This window comes from Acromyrmex echinatior, chromosome 9 (genome assembly GCF_024713525.1).
Source record: "Acromyrmex echinatior isolate Ae372 chromosome 9, ASM2471352v2, whole genome shotgun sequence".
NCBI classification, from domain to species: domain Eukaryota; kingdom Metazoa; phylum Arthropoda; class Insecta; order Hymenoptera; family Formicidae; genus Acromyrmex; species Acromyrmex echinatior.
Window position 1 is genome coordinate 10092856 of NC_141860.1, and position 24737 is coordinate 10117592.

Below are 24737 nucleotides of genomic sequence, written 5' to 3' on the forward strand. Positions count from 1 at the left end.
ACACAGTAACATAGTCTTGTATGAAATAATAATTCATGGAACTGCGTGTACATGCATATGCGTCAAGCCAATGCATTGTCTATGCAGTTCCATGTGCAGCAAGTATTTTCAGTTTATGGTACGCAGCTACTTGTTGCTATTCCCAGCAGGCGACGAATGGATTGACATATATTATTGCTTACGCATACAGCACGAGGCATGCATCGTTAAATTGATTCTTCTAAGCTTTATCGATTTGTTGACGGAAAGAATCTACGCTAAATTTGCAACGTGATGTATATAATAAAACGAATAAAATTGACTGTAAACAATTTTTTTTTTTTTTTTTTTCGATAACGGGAATTTACTTTTGGTATTCTTATACTAAATAAATAATCAATTCTACTCTAAAATGAATGATCGAATAATGGAATACTTTTTTTTATCGTGTTGCTATATCAAATAGAAAAGATTGAAGCTGTTCTTTAAAATTTTAACTATAGAGACCAATGTAAAGAAAATATGTCAAAGTCATATAACGGCTTATGATCGGCGTCCTTTCTCTCTCTCTCTCTCTCTCTCTCTCTCTATCTCTTTCTCACTTTTTCTCGATGACTCCCTTTTTCTTCTTCATTCTTTCATAATTCTTCCCTCCTTTACGCGGTATTACGTGAGTGTCACGTGTCGAGGCTAACTTATGCGATACTTGACACAGAACTACTGGCGGTAACGAGCTACCTGGAACGAGACTAACAAGCATCTCACATTTCTATGATGAATCTCGTGATGTTAACGTAGTGAGCGATACATCCGCGATGACTCATCACGATTTTTCAGTATCATCCGCTGCAATGACGAAGAATTTCGGACAGCGCGAAAGAACGTTTCTCATCGTTACTCAGTCTCGATTATTGACTGTCAGATATAATTCGTAGTGTCGATATAAAAAAAAAAAAGAGAGAACGTATTGACGCGCCGATATATCACCGAACTAATGATATACGCAGATTACATAAGAATTCATCATTAAACGGACGTCGATTAATTCTCCCCAATTAATTCTCTTATTATTAGTTTCTCTCTTATTTTTTCTTATTTACACTTTGTATTCTGTTGATTTACGAATGTAAAACGGAAATATGTAAATATATAAACGAGAAGTTTAAGCGCAAGATATTGTACGTTAACTGATGTTCGATGTCTGCCATTGGAATTTGTCGTACGTTTTGCGTTACACACGACTGTTCGGTAATCAGATGATTAGAAAAATATTTATAGACAGTATTATATATCTGCTTTTTTTCTTTTATTTTAACGAAGGTTGTGTTAGTATTGATAGACAAGGATCATATGAGTTTTGCAACGTAACGTATTGCTTGTCTGCAGCTGATTTTCTTGACTAAACTTCAGCGATACGTGATGGAGGAAAATTTAACGTGAATATATCGCTTCTCTCGTCAGGCTTATAGTTTCGTGGCTTCCTTCTCTCTCTCTCTCTCTCGCGCATCGGACTTATGCTCGTTGGACCGCGGCGTTTCAGCTCTGCATCTACTGTTGTCTTATGCTAATCTGAACACCTGACATTTTCGCATTACGCAATTCTCGCGCATGATGTCTAAATTCTCTCTCGCACGCGATGTACCGTATATTATTCCATCCGATCGGCAAATACATGCCTGTCAAATATGCACTTGTTAAACTTGCTTAGCAATTATGTATCACTGATATCGCGATATTTTCTATGGAAGCTTCTGAAGATTTAGACTATTGTATAGAGAATATTGTATATCTGAGATAAAACAAGCATGAGTTTAAAAAATTAAAAATTTATTTTACTTGTCGTTCGATCTTGTCAATATCGCATATTTGTAATAACGGCACTTCTATATCGTTCAATCACTCCTGTTTTAAAAGCAAAATGTAAACATCTTATAAGCACAATAAAGTGGCACGCACATATTTTTTCCTCGGAGTAGTATTTGCAGCTCTACCGTCAAGAGAGCGATGTTTACGGAATCGATATGAGCTGACGTTGCAACGAGGACTTTTAATTACGAAGACGCGCAATTAGTATCCTCACATCAACTTTTCAAAATAAACGTTTGGGATTTTTTTCTTGCTGACGTTGTCCATAAGAATCTCATTAATTCTTGCGAAATTGTACGTATCAGTTATTTTACGGCAGAAAAAGATAATTAGCTGCGTATTTCACATGGACGCAATTACAAAATTCGTTACTGAACTTTCTCGTGCGTAGGAGATCGTGAATTCTTTCTGTGTTTCTGTGTTTCTCGATTGATGTGACGGACGGACAAAACGTACGTCAAAATATTCAGTTCGAGCGATACCGATCTGCTTCGTTAGAAGATTCATTAGTCGCGCTATAATTCAATATCGAACTACAATAGCTTTCTGTGTTATAATTATGATTATCGGTATTGTTATCAGTTATGTTATTAAATGTTACACTTATAATAACTATAGAATTAAGACAATGTAATTGTCTTAAGACTAATATTGTAATTTTTAATTATTTGACATTTAATATGGAGTCTACTTTTTAGCAAGTATGTGAAAAATATTAGTATTGTTTTATGCGATATTTTTTAATAATAAAAATATTGGTAAACGTTATTAGTGCAATTTGAAAAATCAGTCTGATTTACGTCAATGATCAAGTATAGAAAAATTATATCGGAAGAATTCAAACTAAAGAATTCAAGTTAATAATAGGAAGTGAAGGAGAATATTTAAAATTAATTTCATCACGCTTGAAAAGCACTGAAACATTTAGTCTAAAAATAATACGGCTCTCAAAATATACTTCGCGATATCGCATTTATGCTTCTCGTTCAATTTATCAGCAAGACGTTTTAAACTTGTCGTGATACTTACACACAAAACATTTTTTGATAAAAACTTATCTGTCAAAATGAACGAAAAACATAAAAATGCATTTACACTTGTCAAATTCAAAACATCAAACTTTTTTGCAATGACTGTTCATATATTATTAGAACATCAGTGAATATCGGTTTTTTATGTTTATTTAAGACATTTTATTAAGCATTTTATTTACTTTATCTAAGTATTCGATATGCGATTATCATTTCAAATATTAACTAAATAGTTACTATCTTCAGTATTTTCTAACCTAGATTTTTTAATTGTAAGGTTTTACGTAATGTTTAAGAAAACGAACTCTTACATAACGTTTTATATAAACGATTCACGATTTATATAAAATTCATGTAATGTGAATTTTATAGACAGTGATAACAACATTATTGTTTCTAATAGTAGTTTTTGAAGTAAAGAACAAGACGTTTTTAAAATGAACAGAATGTATTAATTAATTCTAAAGCAATAAAAAAATAATAGTTTTTTTCTTTCGAATTTAATTCTCGAATATCTTACATTTAATTAAATTTATATTATTAATGATTTAATAATATACGGAAATCAGGCACCAAAGAAGTTCTTCAACCAAACTTACAATTACAGAATTTAAAAAAACCCTACATTTTTTGTATATCACACATACTGTTTTTTTGTCTTTTTTAAATATTCAACACGATAAAGACGTTATCCGCAAACGGGAACCATTTGTTAATCTGGAAACTCCAAGCAAAAACGATTATTTGCGATAAGACTTTTCAGACATCACAATTGTTTTTTTCTGTATTTTGATATATTCATGATAAAGACCTTATCAATGTCATTACATTACGCATCGAATGTGGCATTCCTTTACCAGGATTAAAATAAATAAAAAAAATCATATATTATTTCTCAAGGAACTAAACACAAGCTTATAACTTCTTTTTTTTAATTTATTGCTAGTATTATCTATGGTGAGAGCCAACAACTTTCAACTTATCTAAGCTGTTTTATCGCTTAGCATGATAGGTAACTTGTTTTGTTTTTATTGCCGTGATAATAACAATGCGTTGAATTCTAAGTTTTTTGTCGTTCGGATTATATGGCTTTAAAATTATATGAGTGCGTACATAGATATATATTTGCTTTCATTATTTACATGATGATAATTTGTCCCAATTTGAACATTTATACCGGTCGATACTTAAATATTAATCTATGAGTGATATTAATATCTGTTTTTATCATATCAAATGTAATCGTCTCAAGCTGGAAAATGTTGCAACCTTTATTTTACAATAACGTAGGAAACTCTTCTAAATAATATCTGGCAGTTGTTTGGATCTAGCGACGTGTTTGTCGCAGCAAATGTATTTTCTATTTTTATCCTCGCCTAACGCTTGGGCGATAAACCACACCTACGGATGTAAACAGCCGATATTGCTATAATGTCTTGATAAAGCGTAAAAATAATATATTTCTAATAATTATCAATTTTTAAAAGCATTTGATAATGAGGGTTTCTCAAATTATTTATATCCTTTATAGATTTTTCAAACGTTTCATAATTTATTTCTAATTTATTAATCCTGTTATTTATTTAAAACGTCCTGTTATATTTATTAAAAAAATAGTAAAAAAATATTTTTTTGTACCACTTAAAATATTTAATAATTTCTTTTCACAAATGAGAATTAGAAGATGAAATTTAATTCCATACCTCTCGCAAAGAGTTAATGAAGTATTTCGTTTCGTGATTTCTTGCACGTCGTGATGCAACACAAGAAGGATTCATTGATGGTAGAATAATTACTTACCTCGAAGAATAAAAACGACACGTAGGAAGAATAATTATTCCACATTCTATGAATACTCGCGTCACAAAAATGTACCTTAGAAGTTAGCGTCAGCTTATCGATTCATTCGATAGACAAGTAATCTATGATTCTCGAGATTACTCGATGTTAGAAAATAATTAAATTATCCAACGGAGTTATCACGTTTGCATCAGATTGCCCCACGCTCGTGTGTAATTTTCTTTTTACATACGATGGTCATATCGTGCCGCCGCGATGGAAAAAGAACATAAGAACATACGTTCGCAACATAAGGCTTATTCTAGTGCGTGTTAGTAATAACTGCAGTTATTTATGATATGAACATATATTCACTTATTACGTTAGCAGAAACCATAGAGTGAAAAAATACTTTTGATACTAATAAAATACTAATACTATAAAATACTATAAAGTATTAAACCATAAACTAGTATCATACGTAATAAAGATCTGAAAGCCACGTAAGTTGTAGTTAACGATAAGGAGTTGCAATCAGCAATAATTTTTAGATTTTTCGGTATTATACAAATAAAAAGAAGAACATATATTTATGTTAATGTCTAAAAGAAATTTTATCTTAAAATATATATTTACAGTAATGATAAAATTTATCTTATTTGGATCGCGAGGTAAAGTCGTATTTTTATACATGAATGATTTCATCATGTTTCATTATTTAAATATTATATCGTCGTTACAAAGAATAATGGTTATTCTAATTGCTGTTGCGCGAGAATGTACAATAGTGACATAATGAATAAGCATATATCAAAAATGCAATACCATAAAACCATCGTTTCTCGACATGAAATATGATATTTTTTTATCAATTGCAGATTACACCTGTCGAAAAATATCAGACTCTTTCAGATGATCCGTAAATAAGAGACTATTTTCTGATATGAGAAGGGATTGAACTTGACATGTAGATTAGATAAAGCTAACCAGTATAGAAATCTGTGATATCATACGGTCGGAAAAAGTCGGCGAATCCTCTTTCTCTTTATAGGTCGCCTCGTCCTGGATAAGAAAACGCGAAAGTAGGCCGAAAGGATTTCGCGAAGCCGCGGTCGCATATATATTTGTCTCAGCTGATTTTTATGTGAAGATTTTCCTGATATTTGTATCCTTGTCGTGTCGTCATTTTCTCGAGTTCCGTGGATAAAGGAATCGGGTTAAATTTATAATTTAACGTTTCTCGCGTAGTAACCGTTATTCAGAGATCAGAAATACCTACGTATGTCGCCATCCCATATAAGTTTGACATTTTCGATATCAATCGTGGCTTTCACGTATCTTATCGATTAGGAATAGCCTTCTTTATAGTCGAATACTGATCGAACACGAAAGCAGACATCTAGAAAATGTTTAAAAATTAAACTTGTCCATTTCTACCCTTCATCGAAAACACGTCCATGTTCATTCGTGAAAATATTGAAAGGTCTATCTATAATTGAATCGGCATGAAACGTCGAGAGAAATATTGGAGCGGTATCAGGTGACTACGTGAAGAGACGCAAAGAAAACAAATGATAACCCTGAGTACCCTCTCCTCCCTCTCCGTTTGACTCGGTAAACAATAATCACGGTGATTGCTGCATAATGACTGTCCTGGTTCCACCATAGTCTACGTCGTAACTTTCACGTAGACCCTCGTTCACATATTGACATGTATTGCGCGAATGCTATATTTGAGATGGTTTTCTCGACCGGTTTTCACGTAGCCGCGTATATGAAAACAACATAATAATCGTGTAATTAATGCTGGCAGTTAAATGCCATACCTATATTTACGTAGAGTCGGACGTACTCTCGTCCTAGATTGAACGAATTTCACGTATTTGCGGAATATATATGCACAACGCGACTTTCGAGCAATTCTGTCAGAAACTGGGTCGCGCGCCGGCGGGAGCTATCGTATTTTGACAATGAAGAGCCGTGCGAATAATCCTCTAACGGCGACGTTGAGCGTCGAAGATTTGGTGCAAAGCACGATCGTGGCACGACACGGGATTTCCCGGAAGGAAATACGTCTGGATCAATAAAAGATTTAGAGATTTCAATGGACGGTTGTAAATCTTATCAATCTGATATTTACAATAAGTAACATCACTTTCGTTACAATAATAAATTTATTATGTGGAGGAGGGCAAATAATGTTTTCAATAATGTTTTCATAAAAACAGAAAAATTGGTTTGATAGGTACTTTATATATCTACATATTTTATGTAATTCTTCTTTTTTCTGTAATAAAAAAATACATGCAGTCATCTAGTGGAACGTGAGTAAGGTTACCTGGAAAGTTGCGGAAATAGCCGGTATGACTGGTTAACATTTGTCCGGTTACCATTCGATGCTACAACCGACGAAACTGTTTTATTTTGTGTTCATCTCTCGATCGATAAATAATAAAGAATGTAATATTATTTATTTAGTAAAGAACGATTTTATTGTAGTGTAGTCAATATTGATATACACGAACAATGTAATATTGATAAAATATGTACAGTTTAATATACTTTATTATTTACAAAAAAAAAAAAAATTATAAAGATATTTGAAATATAATAAGACACGAACAAAATGTTATAACGTATAAAATTGCTAAGCAAATTATGCAGCAAACATAATTAATGTAAGAAAAATGTGCATTCTGTATTATTTTATATTTATTGATATTTAAAAATTTTTTTGTATTTCCTTTCTTTTTATAATAACAATTCATGTACCACATAAATAAGCATAAATTGTCCCCAACGAAATTGTGCCAAAAATACCAATTATCGTAATTTTTATTGACTCACACGTTGATGGATATAAATGTCAATTTGTTGCCCATAAAAACATTACAGTAGTCTCGTAGCCGTTACAAGAAAAGTATGTGGCTGTATTTACATTAATTCAATTACAATGATTACACTTAGTATTATGTGCTATTTACCTATATTACATATGTATATAGTCGCACCGATACAATAAATCGCAAATTATCAAAAGGTCAAACACCACAATGGCAGTGTGGTCGTCGAGACGGTTCAAAGCGCGATTAACAATCGTATATGTTTCGTAATTATTAAATCGAGGTTATATATTAAAAAACAAGGCAGTACATAAACCGTAATTAACTTATACGAACTCCCTTCATGTGTAACGTATTCTTTTTTCATTCAATTAACTTGAAGCCTTTTCGAGCATTATTTGAACGCATTCGTGGCACGAAGGTTATGCTTCATTATGATTTCACTATCGACTATTGAAATAACGAAGCTCTCGGTTCGCTTCCTTCAGAATTTTTCGCTACAGTTTAACGAAGCGAGGATCAGTAAGATCGAAACAGTAAGAACATCGGTTTTGTTTGATCAGTTAGTCTACTCGGACGTGTTTCGCTTTTATATTATTTACATTGGGTGTACATCAGCGCGTGTACTGTACATATACACGAGTCATATAAAGTACAGATGAGTATAATCGTGCAGCATAATTGCGGTGGTGGCCGGGCGTCATGAATTTTTTCAGTTCTTAATTATGTTACTTTGAGGCGAATAATATCGTACATCGAGTTTAAATTGAAGATTTTCAATTCGCTTTAAATCCACATTAAAAAAATCATAGAATATGCATTAAAAAGCTGAAAAAGAAATAAGATAATTTTTAAAAATACGGATGTAACGCGATTTAGAGATAGGCTATTCGATCGTACATTTTTTGTGATTATCTTTTCAAATTCACTGAAGAAGCGTCGCCTTTGACTGCACGTTTTTGGCACGATAAGTGATTTAGCTGGATTATCACGATACAATCGTACGCGGTTATATATTTACAAGATTGAGACTGCCGGATAATAAACCTCATTTTTTTATTCTACACGGAAAAAACATTATATTACATCATTTTTGTTCACCATAACGGTGTTGGTCAAGCGATTAGACTATCCCTTAGTTCTTTTTTTTTTCTTTTTTACAAGTACATGTACAGTATTTACAGGAAATTCGAAAGAAGGAATGTAACGTTGTAATTTTGCCCGTAAGACACATACGGATTGAATAATAAGATTTAAATTATCATTTATTTTGAGTGAGTTAAATTGCTGGATTATTATCATTACTTGGAGACGAATATTTATTATTAACATTTAAGTTTTACTACGTTGATATTGTGAGAAATATCTTAGATATTACTAATAAAATCGTTAAGAGCTTTTGTTCTTAATATTTGATACACTAAAAAATTGTGAATTAATAATATAAAAATGAATTTGTTGAAAATAATTACGTAGAATATAAAAAAATGTAGAGAAATAATAAGCATATCAACATAGATTACATCTGTACAAATATGTATAGATAAAAATTAAATAAAATTTACAAAAGAAGGAAAAGAATAAAAAGAACAAAAAAAGCAAAAATGCAAACTATATCTTTATTAAAACGTTAATAAAAAAGAAATTATACGCAATAATCTCATCGCACTGAAAAACAAAATGTGCAAGTGTTTATGAAAGATTACAAAGATGCGCTGATGAATCGTGTACAAAGATTAAAAACTTGTCAATTCGTTTGAATACGACGCGAGGTATGAGAAACTATAATTTTAGAAGTAAGTTAATTTTGGAAGTAAAGCTGATCTCTGATCGTGATTTTGGAAGGACGGCTGCAGCGTAGATTGTTGCGAATAATTAAAATTAAATTGCTAAACCAGATTACTGGCTCGACCTTGTGGCAACGATTAGATACCTTATAAACCTAAATAACTGATATTTAACGACACAATGTGAAACAATGGAGAATCACGATGATCGACGTGCCTGATCTGCGGCTTGCGTAAATGTAAGGAGGAAAAGATTGACAAGGCAATCTTACAAAGGCATAAAACGGGCTAAATCGCATACTAACTTAACGCTCGACGCACTACAGTACATCTTCAAATTGAAACTGGTTTAATTCGTGTCACATGATCCGCATATTCTTTGACGAGATTGTCTGTTGCGGTTTTCTCGACGAGGATATCGGATCAGGTTAACAACTCGAGTTAATGAAACGATACATAGATCGGGAATGTCGGGTTTAGCAAATTGTTTCGAAGATTTTATATTAAACTTATGCATCTGCTTGTCACGCATCTTTGCGAATGAAATATAGAAACCGCGATGTACTTCGTATATGCGCACATCGTTACGTATATCGAGATATATATTTTTATGAGTAAATCTTATTAATCTAGGGAATGTATCGCGATTCTTTTTTCTACATTTCAATCTTAGCAAAATAGATGATTGTAAGTTTGTATGTACATAGTCGTCATTAAAATATATACGCATCCGCCGCTCATATCGTCGTCATTGAACACATGAGAGACAGGGAAAGAGAGCGAAAGAGAAAGAACGACATTAAAAACAATTATATGTAAGGAGAGTATTATTTTGAGTCTTCGTCTTAAATAGCACAGCCTTTGCTAAACCCGCTTCCGCATTCGCGTCGATGGCTCATAAAAAATCGTCGGTTAACTTAACTTCTTTATACGGCAAAACGAGTGACTAATTAACGTCACGGATCACAGCACCGTGAATTCACGATAGAGAACTTCCTCGGGGTTAACAATAAATTCGCAAATTTTGTTAAATAACAACAGCATTCCTCCAAGTGTCACGTTAATCGTATTAATATATTCGACTATCTATCGTGACGCGACGAGATTTACAGGGAATTTCGCAAAAGCGTAAGATATCGGAATGATATCTTAATAATAAATGATAAATATATTTTTCATTCATGCTCGAACCATTTATCAACGGATTATATCATTGATTAGCACGTGGATTGACCGAAAAAAATACATTTACAGTTTGCCTTCAGAAGTTTTCTTGACATAAAAGACTGAAACATCTGAAAAATCAAGTTTGTTTATAATTGTTTTTTTTATATATATATTTAACATGTATTTAAAACAATCGTATTTTGAATTAATTAAGAATTACTTGCGTTCCGTCATGAAAATTGGCAGTTTACGGTTATTGCAAGTCAGTTTTGCCAGTACGGGTTAGCCGCGTTAAAATTCCTTATCAACCAGTTGTAACTTTTCAAAAAAGTGTCTTTTACTTTCTTCGTTCGCAACAAGGAAATAAATTTTCGAAGATTCGGGAGAGCCTAGCGAAACATTTCCTCAAACTATTTCCACAAACTTTTGCCCCGTTGTTGTTAAGTTCGAGCATAAATAAATACATAGAGACGTCGCGTTTCTCAGTATACAAGATTTATAAATATTAACAGCCCAAGTTAGCACGTTATGCCACCCGCGTCTACTCGCACAGAATAATACACGTAAACCATGTAATACACGTACCCCATGTAATTTACTACACGGTATAAAATGCGGCTTGGTCGTATTTACTATCGACCCTTCAGTAACACATGTCGAAATCCCTCGGTATCATTTCTCATGAAATATTTTCCAAATCGATAAACATTCAAAGGATTATCGTAATTTATGTTTGTTTGCGCTTGTCACTTTTTTTTTTTTTTTTTTTTTTTTAGTTTGAAATGTTAAACTCCATCGCGTATAAATTTAGCAAGAAATTTAAAGATTAAATTTTTCTGATAATTAAATTTTCAAAAAAATATAGTAAAACACGAGGAATTATTACGTTAACATTCTCAATGAACTCGATAAACTTATTTCTGTTTGTGTTTCGTAGTTTCCATAGCAATAAACAGTCACGATCGTAGAGTCGAAGGAGGTTTTCGACAGTTTCGACGTGCTTTCCAAAATATTGATACGATACGTGCGGTAGACACGGTGTATGACGGACACCTGGTCCATCGATGGAGGGATGGAATGTATGCAAATTAGAAGGAATCGATATGCCCGAGGTGGCACGGTGGATTACTGTGTCGTTTTGACGACCGATTGGGAACAGGGAAAAGTTATTGTATACATGTATATGTTGTATGGCTGCCGTTCTCTGTCACGGCGGAGAGTTGTTAATGGTTCACTTGTGCGGTGAAGTTCTCTCGTTCACCGCGCCCCCACGACGATGTTACGTTGACCAACCTTATAATGGCTCGACACATTGTAGCTCGCAAATTCTGAACGAGGGTGTTCGTGCGTCTTTTTCTACTCTAAACGTACGAAACGTATCGACTTTTCTCGTCTCCGAAGAGAAGAACGGGATTCCGCAGTCGACCGTGTCCTGCAACGGTCGAATGGTTTCGTGCGAGCCCGGAAGGAGCTGGTTGTATCTATCGTTTAACTTCGCTAATGCATTCATTTCTTGTTTCGTATAACTGAGTTTCAGTAGAAAATATTCGATTAACAATAATTGAGATTAGCAATAATTGATGTTAATGCCCTTAAGAATTAACTACGTCGACAGGCTGAATTAATAAATTCTGGTTGACAATCTCCTGTCTCTTTAATTGTGGTCCTGACTTACGTAGAAAAACGAAAATGCAGTTAACTGTGATTAGCGACGATAATCGATGTTGATGCAATCAACCTTAAGGCGTCTCGAGAGAGATCGAATTGCGAGTACCAGGCACCGGATGAGATTCCATTGTTTGCCCTAAGAGTATCGATTTTCCATGGAATCGAGTCCCTCGCTTTGAGTGTCACTTGTGATCGCTTGTTGACTTGTTAGTTTGAGTAGTCCGGATATACCAGAATATATCCGATTCCAGAATATCCATTTTATACGTACGATCAAATGTTTAATTCAATCAATCAACGGTCAATTGTTTAATAAAACAAGCTATATTTTTGATATTCAAGAAATTCGTAGATCATATATATTGAAATGAAAGTTAATTTAATATTTGAAAGAAATATTAGCAAAAAATATATTAATGCTGTACAAGTATTTTTGTTCGAGAAATATTTCGCAGATTTGAATGGCTCATTGAATAAATAAACTTTTCCATGATTTTAAAAGATTCAATTCCGACATATTAGATTTATATGAAATGTTTGATGCAATCATTTGAAAGTGGATGCCTGGATCTCGCAATTTTTAAGAGAAATATTTTGGCGCACGATTCTTCGCAAAGAAGTAAATACGTTTCGCAGGCAGCAACGTCAAGATGAAACATCGAGACGTTTCGCTCCGATGATGAAGACAAACGTTACATCGGACATTTCGTGACGATTTTCTACGATACACTCGTCGAAAAATCTTCCTTCTGAACGCTCGCGTTGCGATAACCAACATCTTCTCGTCGATGTTAGATAGTGAGAGAAATTGATCTTAATTAATTAAATATATTGCGAGATATTGTAAATTTTCTATTCTAATGTTGGATGATGATATAATAATTTGTCAAATATTGACTCCCTGAAATTAAATATATTATAATACTAACTTAAATTTAAGCCGATATCCACATAATAGTTCTTATATTTAAAATCGTTTTAAGCACAGCTTTTAAATCATAAACCAATCACAGAGGTAATCATATTACTTAAGATAATCTTGAAATAAGAACGAATATCAATATCATGAATATCGGTCTAAATTTAAGTTAGTATAATATATTCAACCTAAATGGATTTCAATATAAATATAAATTCCTTTCTATATAAACTTGATTCTGATGTATACTAGCATGTACAAATTTATATCTTTGTATAATCTTTGTATAGAAATAATCCAATGTAGATTAAGCCTGTTCAATTTGAGCTCCGGAACCAAAATGCAAAGTCATCGATGCAAAAAAAATTCAATGTAAGATTTTAGAGACTTTAAAGTAATGATAAGCTCACTCAGATGTATATCAACACTTTACAGTCTCCGAAATCTTACCCTTGAATTTTTTTGCATGCCTTTGCATTTTGCAAGGAGCTTGGACAGGCCTCTAATGTAGATAAATGTATAATATATTTTAAAATTAGATGTAAATAATTAAATTACAATACAACAAAACGATATGTGCATATAAAAAATACATATAAATATTTTTAAAAAATTCATTACTTTTAAAGATTACTCCGTCTATATTTACGATAAGAAATCTATTCAAGAGCGATGTTAATCAGCGCACGATTGCAAAGAATGAACAAAAATAAACTTTGAAAACAATCAATTTCTCTCATTATTCGACAAATCAGATGATTAATCGATTGGACGGTATGGAAGGAGCAAGACGGGGTCATCGCACGCGACCGTTTCTCGGTTATTTACAAGTCGAAGGATTCGAGCGGTGTGAAACACAGCGCTATCGAGCAGATCTGATTATCGTTAGAGAATCGCATTCGGCATCCGGTCAGCGCTGTTGCCTCGATCGTGAAAATCCTTCGAAGTATCCGTCTTCTCTTCGTCCGGGAAAACATCCGGGTCCACTCGCCAGAGCTCTGAGTTTACGTCGAGACTTTGTAATTCAATCAACGTAACCGGTTAGCATCTATAAAGATAAGATGCTAGACTGCCGTGGGGGCACGCGATTGTCAATGCCACTTCGCCTTTTGCGCGAATATATCCGCGCGCAGATTCTGCGCGAAGCAGATTCCCAGAATCTGAAAACAACAAGGACACTCCGTTCATTGCTTGCCGCAAAATAGCCACGATAATTAGAAACATTTTTTCAGCATTTTCACAAAATATTCATGAACATTTGAAACGTCATTTTAATTGATATCTAATATGATCTTCCAAAAATATAAATAATATTCCTCTTGCTGCTATCAAATAACCGATTTCCAAGAATATTTTATAAAGTATTATATTTTTTTAATTTACCATAGAATAATTTAAATGTCTGCTTTAATCATTTATTATTGTATTTATGAGCCTATGTGTTTTTATGTTTAAAATAATTGATGAATAAATGAAAATGCCATGATTTAGATTTGCGAAAATGCTAATATTAGTATTATTTATAACTTATTTGCAGAAATTTAAATATAAAATATTGATACAACACATGAAATTTATCGAAGAATCGATAAATTTTTTAGTTGAAGAAAATTATTGAAATTAAATTTCCACTACTACTTGGTAATATTTGTGCTTATTGTCAATATATGCGCTACATTTATACATCTCTAACTTTGAACAATTAAATATAAAATACGCATAATTAGTAAATACAATTAATCTGAAGAATTGAATCGTAACATAACATTAAGATGCAATCGATAAGTTCTAATATAACGAGCAATATCAACATGCTTTGGTGGCATCTACTTGTACACTTAACATATGAAAATTCATTACGCAAAGTAAGCACGAATTTAAAATCCTTTAACGAAATTCAAGAGAGGCTCTATATTACGCTGATAAACGCACTTGCGCTACGTCTAGCTATGTGTTATTATGTATCTCGCATCTACTTTACGTCTTTCCGCATGTAACACTGCGAATGAAATAGGTAGTCAACGTTGCAAGTGCTGGTAAAGTCTCACCTTATTTCCTTTAAGGCAATACAACGGCGGCTCCATAACACAGCGGTCCGCATCGATGAATACATCGCGAGAAACGTGCTAAAATCTCGTTTTAACACTTTGAATCAATGACGGCAATCTTGAGCGACATAGAATATATCTGAATCGCAAATTGAAAATTAAGCGAGAGTTGTACCAAGAGTTTGAGTTTTCCATTACGAACTGAATTTTAAAAGACTCTCAACTACCGCAAAACGTCCAGACGTTTCAAAATAACGTTTTACGACCAAGATTTCCATCTTGATGTTCCGCAATTGATGCTTCATTATTTAATTTATTGTTAGTTAAGTATTGAACGTTAAGTGTTAAGTTGAACGCACAGAGATTCAAAGTGTTAATTACTCGCGAGTCAAAGTACTTCCACGTACTTTCATGTACTCGTTGAAAGTTTATCGATGCGTGCCAAAGATCGGAGCTTGTACTTATGGTAATGCATTTTACTAACGTATACCTGAGTGAATGCTGTGCCAACTGCACCGCTGGCAATCGCGAGGAGATTTCGTTCTATCCACTCCTCGCCGGCCTGTATGCAACCTTTTTCGTAAATCACTTTGGCGACCTCAAAGTTCTGTAAAAAAAGAAAAGGAAACTGCTACTTCGCCTACCATCAGCTATCCCCCCTTCCCCGATGTTACGCTACTATTATATAGTTGTTAGTCCAGGACAATTTCTCGATGGCCATTAGTTAGTTCCGTGAAGGTTTCCGTAGAGAAAGTGAAAGGATAGCTGCACCGCTGTTTATGTAACTCCGGTTTACCGTCGATCGCGTCAATCGGTTGCTATTTTAATGCGCGCGTGTCGTAATCGATTTAAACGTTCGTCGCGACGCGCGTTTCGCCATTTACGCGAATTGCGGCAATAATAATCAATGCTGGGTTCAACGATAGTTGATCAACTACAATACTTTAATGCGACTGCACGTTGGATATATTTTAAACCAAATTACAGTAATCTTAGTCTGTCCTTGCAAGAAGAGATTTATTTATGGCGAACGAATTATAACGTTGACGCATCAACGTTTCAAAAGATTACAATGCGCTCGTATAACCATAAATGGAGCACAAAAACCGTTTACGAACGAGAGCGAGAATAAAATCACCGATGATAACTCTCGGTCGCGGAAACGACGAGAATCCGCGAGAACACTGAAAAGGTCAGACCGTCCTCGCTTTTACATCCCGCCAGCTCGACCTCGTTCTTCGTTCCGTTAAGTGAAAACTCAATAAGGTACTCGGTCCGGTCGACGCGTTTCCTCTCGGAGTTTTTCACGATTCCACCACGAGAACTATATCACTCGGAGGGAAGCTTGTCCAGGATGAGCGAAAGAACGGTAACGTACGTTATATACGAGAATGACGTTCTTAAAAGAGCGATATCCCGACTCTCGGTCGCGGCCCGAACAATGAATTTCGCCGTTTAAATTTTCTAGCGAGTCTCCTACCGGTAACTTCAATTTCCAGTCATATAAAGGTAGCAACTTAATTTATTAAGAACGGACGGGGATACGCGGACTGCGCCGGAGGGGCGCAAATCGAGCCAGGATCGTAAAGTGTAATTCAAAGAAGAAAGAGGAAGAAGAAAACGGAGGAAGATTTTAAGCGGAGAGAGTGGAAGGCACGTACTCGAGAAAACATAGTACACATATATATATATATATATATATATATATATAAAATATATATACATATACATCGGTGAGCGGAAAGCGGAAAGGGAAAGCATGTAGGGGGCATTTACGGGGTCGGGGGATGGGCGGAGAGAAAGAGCCTAAGTAACAAGCCCATTCTGTTACGCCGTGCCTCTCGCGTTTACCCTCAAGGAGCCGAGGAGTAACTACGCAAGGCTTTCAAGCTGCTACTTCATTTACACCTTCTATCCCTCTTCGCTACCCAACTTTTCCTCAATATCGCCCCCTCCTCCGTCTCCCTCTCCTCCTCGATATACACGAGCGATATTGTGCGACTCTCTCATTAGCGGGACGTTAGATGCCCTAATTACTTAAGAGTTTTCCAGCCACGTTCCCTACCGAAAGATTCGTGGGCGCGGAAATTACTAATTTATTCTGGCTCTTCAACGTCGCGAGCGCGTGTCAAAGCGGCCGACGATGCGCGCGATGACAGCGGTGAGATTGGGAAAGACCGAAGGCGGAAAATAGACGACGACGGTCTGGTGTGTACCCAACGTGACTTTGGTTAAGCGCAGTTAATTGAGGCTCTGACAGGGTGTAAGCTACGAGTGGCGAAAATTTTTCAGCGCCGGGCGAGAGAAGATTAATTTGACGGTGGAAAAAGCCTTTCAAGCCAACGTGCCACTCGTTTCTCTCTATTCATCTCCACTGTTCGTTCAGCTACTTGCCAACATTTCTCACTTCACGACGAGATCCTTTCCCGGACGTTTTTCGGGCGCCGCGCGGAACAACACGATGGCGATGGCAGCCTCCCTATTTTAGCGTACTATAATCTGCTGTATTAGCATAGATAACATCGCAATTCTGGCGCGGTACAATCGCGCGCGCTAGCGTATAGATAAGCGCGCGATTATAGCGTAGCATAATCCCGGGCTCTAGCGTAGTAATATAATCCCGTGATTTTAACGTAATATGATTCTGTGCCGGTCTCGGCCGGTCGGCCGGCCTCGTATGTAATTCTACCGTATAATTGCTCGAGCGATGTTACTTTATGGCCCGATATACTTTATGATAATCTTTCTCAATCAGTATATAAAGAATCAACGTAAATCTGAGATATTCTGATACGTGAAAAATTGCCAGATGCAATTTTACGTACATTTTACATTTTCTGACATTTTCGCGCAATACGACATTTTTTCCAAATTTACCATCCCATTGAATCGTTAATTTCGTACCTATGTACGTATTGACAAACCAACGGTTAAGTTAATCGCATTTTAATAGCAAATTTAATTATGAATTTCTCGATAATTTTCGATTAAACGTGTCAATTAATGTAACATTAATGTATGCCAGTTTACCAGCCGATATGTCAATATGCAATCTTGTTACGATGTAATTGGATGCGAACATCGTCGAAATAACAATAAAACTCGTCGGCCGCGAAATTGAAATTTGAATAATTAGCATGGAATTAATATAGTCGTTCTGTGAGAGAGAGAGGGGGGGGGGGGGAGAGAAACGCTCATGTTTATGATGCGTAAACTGGTTCTTCGGATGTCTGTTGCGCATCGAAGTGAGGTAATACAATTCTAGCCGTCAAGATTATGCAGTGGGTTGGTAATTTACCATACTGATTATGAGACAGGAAAAACTTATATTATTGCATCGCGTGCCAGCTTCGTATAAACATTTTTTTTATAGAATAGTTGTACGGTGTACGCGCTTATGACTTACGCTGCTATCTTCATTAAGGTATATAATGTACTTAACAATACAGAAAGTAGCGTTTCCGAAAGAGAAAAAAAAAGATGAAAAAAGCGAGACAACGAAATCATGTAACATTTTTTAGAAAATTAACAATAATTAGGTAAAATTTCAACAGGCAAATATCGTAATATTTGAGTAAAAAAATTTGTTCGTAAAATATAATATGAAAACTAAAATAGATGAAATTTCCATATTATATTTTATATAATATTGGTACTTTTATAAATATTATCTCTTAAAATTTTACCTATGAAGAATCATTATCATAAATGTTGACCACAAGTTTGGCAGATATTTAAATCATTATCATAAATGTTGACCACAAGTTTGGCAGATATCTGAATTGGCTACTCGGCATACTCGATTTTTGCAAAATCAAATCTGCACAAGTACACATATTTCAGTGGAGATGCTTGGTGCACATTGTGCACGCGCAACTGAATACTGTAATACGAACCGTGTGTTGTCATGCGGAACACAAAATTCCTTCGGACAGTTACGCTTCAATGGCTATACCATACCGCGAGTTTTGTACCATACGCGTGACGTTTTTGTTTAGAAGCGGGATATACGTAGTACTTACCGTATCGATTCTCCCTCAGCTGTCGCATATTGATACAAAATGCATCGGAAACACGATGTACACGTCATTCCTGATACTTACTTGCTATCTGACCCATATAACGGAGAGATATGCTTAAGCGAATATATAACAATGGTATTTTTAAATTTGATAATGCAACGAACGTACGCTACCGAACAAAACGTATCAAGCAGAAATTGAAACGATATATATGAAATATACATGTCGTGGAACATTACCGAGACAGATAAACACGAATCACCGAATGTCCTTTTCATTTCATTGATTCTTTTCATAATAAATCGACTCGAAATTAAATTTCTCACGATCAGATAATCTCGAATCAACTCTTCAGTTAAAAAAGGGCATTCGGCGATGATTTTCGAGACTTGTGCAGAATTTTTTGTTACGTCTACACATCTAACATACATGCGGATCTAACATCATGTTCGCAAAACAGCGAATCATCTTTACTGAAGTAACCGAGAAGCTGGGAAATTGCAACTTTCTTGCACGTAATGCCAGTCGCGTCAAGACATATCGCGCGGAAAGCATCGCGCTTAATGGAATTAAAGCTTTAACGGTAAACCGCTTTGCATCGCACTCGGTCGATCGCTCCGTCTGCCCGCCGGTTCTTGCCCAAGTTTACTTTTTCCGGTCTTTGCACCGTATGTCGGTGTAAAAATGGATCGATCGGCGCGTCTAGAATATTCATCACACACGTAGGTACGCCTTTAGAAAGGTAAGTAAGGCAAACGCCATTGAGGTGTAATAGCGCGCGTTACGTATTAGACGACGGAAATATACACGCTCGCGCGGATGTCACGCCGAGTGCAACGAACGATAGTCCGCGTACTTTCCTTTCCCTTCCCGTGACGGCGGTCGCGCTATCAATCTCGCGAACGTCTTATATTGGTATGGTATTTCTCCCGCCGCGAAATTCATACGCGCGGCGGTTCCTCTGAAAATCCGCGTTGCCTCGTATTTCTCGCGAGATTCTTCGTCGCCGCGCAATTCCGCCCGAATAAAATAGGAACACTCGCGGAAATAGAAATATCACTCGAGGATTGCTGTTTACGTAGACAACTGTATCTGGAAAAATATGATAGGACTGAAATCTGGAAAAATATGTATTATACCATATCTTATACCATAGTATCTAAACATCCTTTTATCTACCATTTTAAGATTTTCTTTTAGTAATAATATTCTTAGCTTGATTTTTTTTTTGTAAACTTGTTTACGTAAAAGCATCGTATATTTTGATTTCCGAGTTATTTTAAGTAGAATATTTTGCGGAAAAAAGTGATCGATGTATTATTAATAAGTCGATCAATGAATGAAGAAAGTTGAGACTTCCCAGCTTAACGGACGAGAGTTTTCAGGATAAAAGTACCTGTAGAACCATGGTGCTGACCACGGTACCAGCGACGGGTACGAGGTTCAATTCTAGCCATTCCTCACCCGCTCTTAGGCAACCCCGCTCGAATATACTCCTCTCTCCCGTCTGTGTTGGCCCGAAGGGATAAATAGAAATAATTTAAAAAGCAACACACAAGGATACTTGCTCGAGCTCAGAGACTCGAAATTACGCCACTGGTTGTGGCTGCGGTTCACCGATAACGCGAGAGTAAACATCGATACTACGCTTCGCTCCCTCCCTTGACGACAACAAAAGTGTGCTCTTTGGGCGTGAATGAGAAAACGACAGTGGCGTTTTCTTCTTAATCGCTACCCATAACGAACGTATAAATATATTTTTATGCCACGAGAACCCACAAAGCACAGCCCCGGGGAGAGAAAAACTTAAGAGGGTTTATCGATTGACGCGCGGGCATAACTTAGCGGTTTAAACCACAGAAGGAAAGTAAGAGAAATATAATAAGGTGTTTGTGATGCTCATTGTTGCGTGAAGCGTGTGTGGATGTGAAGTGTGGAGTGTAACGATTGAGAGACTGAATGTATTCGCGGATGGTATACATGGAATGTCGATTCTCTTCCTCGTGTAGCAGATTTTTACGGGATCCATACGCGGTGATTCGACTTGCGTTTGGAGTTTTTATTTCGATTTGCAAACTAAAACTGACCGAGTATGATAATCGTTTCGAATTTAATTGTTATTAATTTACGACACGTACGACGTACCCGTGATGGCCGTGATATACGTAGATAATATCGGTGACATTTAATACACTGGCTCGGAAAAAGTGCTTTATCATTATTTATTTACTCGCGTTTTATCAGCCTGTAACGCATCGCGGCGCATTTAATGGTTCTCCGACAAAAAAATATAATTAAGCGACGAGGCGAGGGCTTCTCTCGATGAAAGCGTAATTAGCGAAGGGGCGGGCTTAGTGCCATTACATCGGGAATGATATACCTACTCTTAAAATAAAGCCTCCACAGAAGTTCTTATCCCTCTGCCCTCAACCTATCTTCCCTTTTCTCTCCTCGTCCTCTGGACTCGACCATTTTCTCTCTAATTAAGTTCCACAGTTTCTTGACCCGGATCGTTTTTGCCCGCGCTTGTAGACATTGTGTAATCGTGCGCGCGCGACCCGCGCAAAACTACCCCGGAGAACTACTTCGCTATCTCGAATCTGGCCTCGCGCGATAGAGCGCGATTCCAAAGACAAATTATTCGGCCCCTCTGAGGCACGTTCCACTTGGTTTACCGTACTTTCGTAACGGTGGTACAAAATGACGCAAGTTTCGAATCGGAAACAAGGCGAAACTAGAAACGGTCGGGATGCCACGGTGTTACTCGTAATATGTGGGTGTATGGAGTATATAAGTTAACAATAGTTCTTGAAGAGTAGAGGAATTTGTTAGATATAATTATGATAAAAGGACTTCGAGATAGGATGAACTTAAAGAAAGACCGACACAAAGAACGGGGAACATAAAGTAAGAAGGGACGAAAATATATTTGATCGAAAATAATATGTTTGCGTAAGGAAAACAGGTGTTGTTTTCGCATCTTACTTAATTCATGATCATTAACTTTTCAAATCTTTTTACGATAAACGTTATTTACCACACGACAAAAATAAGTATTATTTTAATTAAGAAATTAAAAATAATTAAGAAATAATTAAGAAGATGTTTTTATTGATATTAGCGATAGAATAAAGGTGCTATACTTACGTAACTGGGCTTTCTTACATCATAACCGCATTGTTTATTTTTTATGATTTCCTGAAACAAATAAGAAGACGGTTTTACTTTCAACGATAGAATTAGTATCCGATGGAAAATGATTCTGCAATACAGTAGCAACGCGAATACTATAATCAGTATGGAGAGAATTACATTAGGTTTTCGCTTGCAACAGCTAAAAGGCACGCCGCACGCTTCCCTCGAGCCTATATCGCTCGACGAACAATTAAAATAATTGTTGCGGTCCCAATCCTTCGGGCCCTCGATGCCGCAACATTGCAACTGAAAAATAAAACGACAAATTTTATAATATTACGACATAATGCATTTATATATATATATATATATATACATTAATAAAACCGTTATATTTTTAGTCTCTTATGGATAGCTATATATATATACGGATTTTATGATCCATACATCTACAGGATTTCGTCGTTTTCTGCGTGATAATTGGGCAGAAAATACTCGCCGCAATTTTCGTTCGCAGACGAGAACATTATCCGTGCGAGACCGTGAAGTCAGGGAATCGCGTTCGAAATATTCTCTAAGGTTCGGAATATTTTGCATCATTGGCGGCGATATGATCAATCGCGGTCGAATTTGCGATGAATATCACGAGCGAGTATGAATTTCAAACGGCGTCATAAATAATTCCGACGGCGCTGGATATTCAACCGGAGTAATATTAAATACGCGATTTAAAGGATCGTTCGATAAAAGAAAGGAAGCGTCCGGTTCGGAGTCACCGAGATAATAAACGTGAGAGAAAAAAAGATCTCGCTGTAAGGAGCCGGGTATTAAGGCAAGAAAAAAGGCCGTGGAATGACGTGAGTTGGATTCAGTTGGCAAGGAGGTTTGGTTGCAATCGAAGTCTCCGACCTTCATTAAACCCCAATATCTGTCTTCTATACGAGCCTGAAACTTTTATTCTTCTTTCTCGACTACCCGTATATGTCCCCATTGATTCAGTAATTTTTTTTCACGCTAATCCGGCCATTAAATGTAAGAATCAGCAAAGAGATGAATTTTTTATAAAGAATGATAAATTTTCCTTTAAACGTGACATTAATTCCACATATAACTGTGTAATAGCGTTTGCATCGATTGTCTGCAATAATTAATCCATCGATCTTGCAAATGTCAATTCGTTTGGAAAAAATCTCTTGCCAATAATAAGTGTAACGTACATTACATCGCTAGTTAATATAATGTTATATGTGTTTGATTAATCAGCCAGCGAGCGAACATACACGTATCTCGCGATTCTATCGTATAATTAATTAACCATGGGAATATTCGTATTTCTCGGTACGACAGTCGCCGCGAGATGGGGGATATTTCACGTTTAATTAAACGGCATAAAAATGAATTACCCGGCGCGAAGTGTATTAGATTCTTGCATAGGGTTAAAAATAGAAAATCGATAGGGAGAATATCACGAATTCAATTATTAATAACGGAGTTGCATGTGAGAGTGCCTCATTTGTCGTTTCGCACGTGCTTCCTATGAATTCGATTAATTAGATGATTCTCTTTATCACGATATAAGAAGAAGTGGTTATCACGCAAAGCCGATATCGAGGGAAATCGAGAAAGGGAAAGCTCGATGTTGAGCATTGAAAGATAATATCAAGCCCGGATTCCAGGCAACTACGTAATTTAACTGATTTGTTTTCAGCGTACTCATTTTATTTTATTTAAATTATTCGTGCGGTAACGTTTCAATTTGTTTCAATCAAATATTCATAATACGAAACGCTGGCGCGCGGAATATTCATACGAGATGCGAATGCGAGTTGAGTATTGAGATACGAGATACGAGTTTCCGATTGTAGCTGGATTTAATTATTATTCGCTCGACGGCTGTACAGGTTGTATCAAGAGAGATCAACAACAAGCTCAGCGCGATTCGCCATCGATTTCTCTTTGGGCGAGAATTTCGCCGTACGCTTAAACTATAGACCTAGAACATATAACGATGAAATACAATCGAAATTCAGGCGAATGTAACAGAATCTTCGTACTACATATTTCAATTTGTTATCGTCATTATACGATCTCCGAATGATAACAAGAAAGTTAATTTAGATTTTTGGATCAATATTGAAGAATAGAATGTATAGAGAGGTATTATAGAATGAAATATTTATTATGGAAAAATCGACTCGAAGTTCTTTTGAGGATAGAATTTCTCTCGTTTGCTGATCGTTACGCATCTCTCTTGATACATCCTGTATATCGATCGCATCGGACCAAACCGGCCAAGTTAAGCCAATTGATAAGTGGGATGGCGACGGTAAATACGCTCCGCGCCACCGCACGAAGTCGAAGTACTAAGCATTTCATTAACCGCCTATAAATGGTACCGAGTGAATCCCGACGGGATCAGACAATGCGGTATATGGCAACTCGGTAGTGCCTCGGTTTCCCTAGGGCTGATAGGATTGCCGGAATTGCGCACCG

General features: G+C 35.9%; 1 protein-coding gene and 1 long non-coding RNA gene across 6 annotated transcripts in view; one reads left to right on the forward strand and one right to left on the reverse strand.

The window, feature by feature from the left end:
• The window catches only part of LOC105153401 (uncharacterized), a 150100-nt gene that overhangs the window by 23926 nt on the left and 101437 nt on the right, over window positions 1–24737 (forward strand). The window lies entirely within an intron of this gene.
• Tsp26A (Tetraspanin 26A) overlaps window positions 9104–24737 on the reverse strand; it is a 113644-nt gene continuing 98010 nt past the window's right edge. Inside the window, exons 6-10 of one of the 3 annotated variants that reach the window (XM_011068214.2) lie at window positions 22422–22550; window positions 22257–22307; window positions 20506–20616; window positions 15578–15694; window positions 9104–14199 (exon numbers count right to left, since the gene is read on the reverse strand). In XM_011068214.2, the coding sequence (XP_011066516.1) occupies window positions 14131–14199; window positions 15578–15694; window positions 20506–20616; window positions 22257–22307; window positions 22422–22550 (477 nt within the window). In that variant the 3' untranslated portion in view covers window positions 9104–14130. The remainder of the gene's footprint in view (window positions 14200–15577; window positions 15695–20505; window positions 20617–22256; window positions 22308–22421; window positions 22551–24737) is intronic. The other 2 variants (XM_011068213.2, XM_011068212.2) reach the window with 2 other exon arrangements.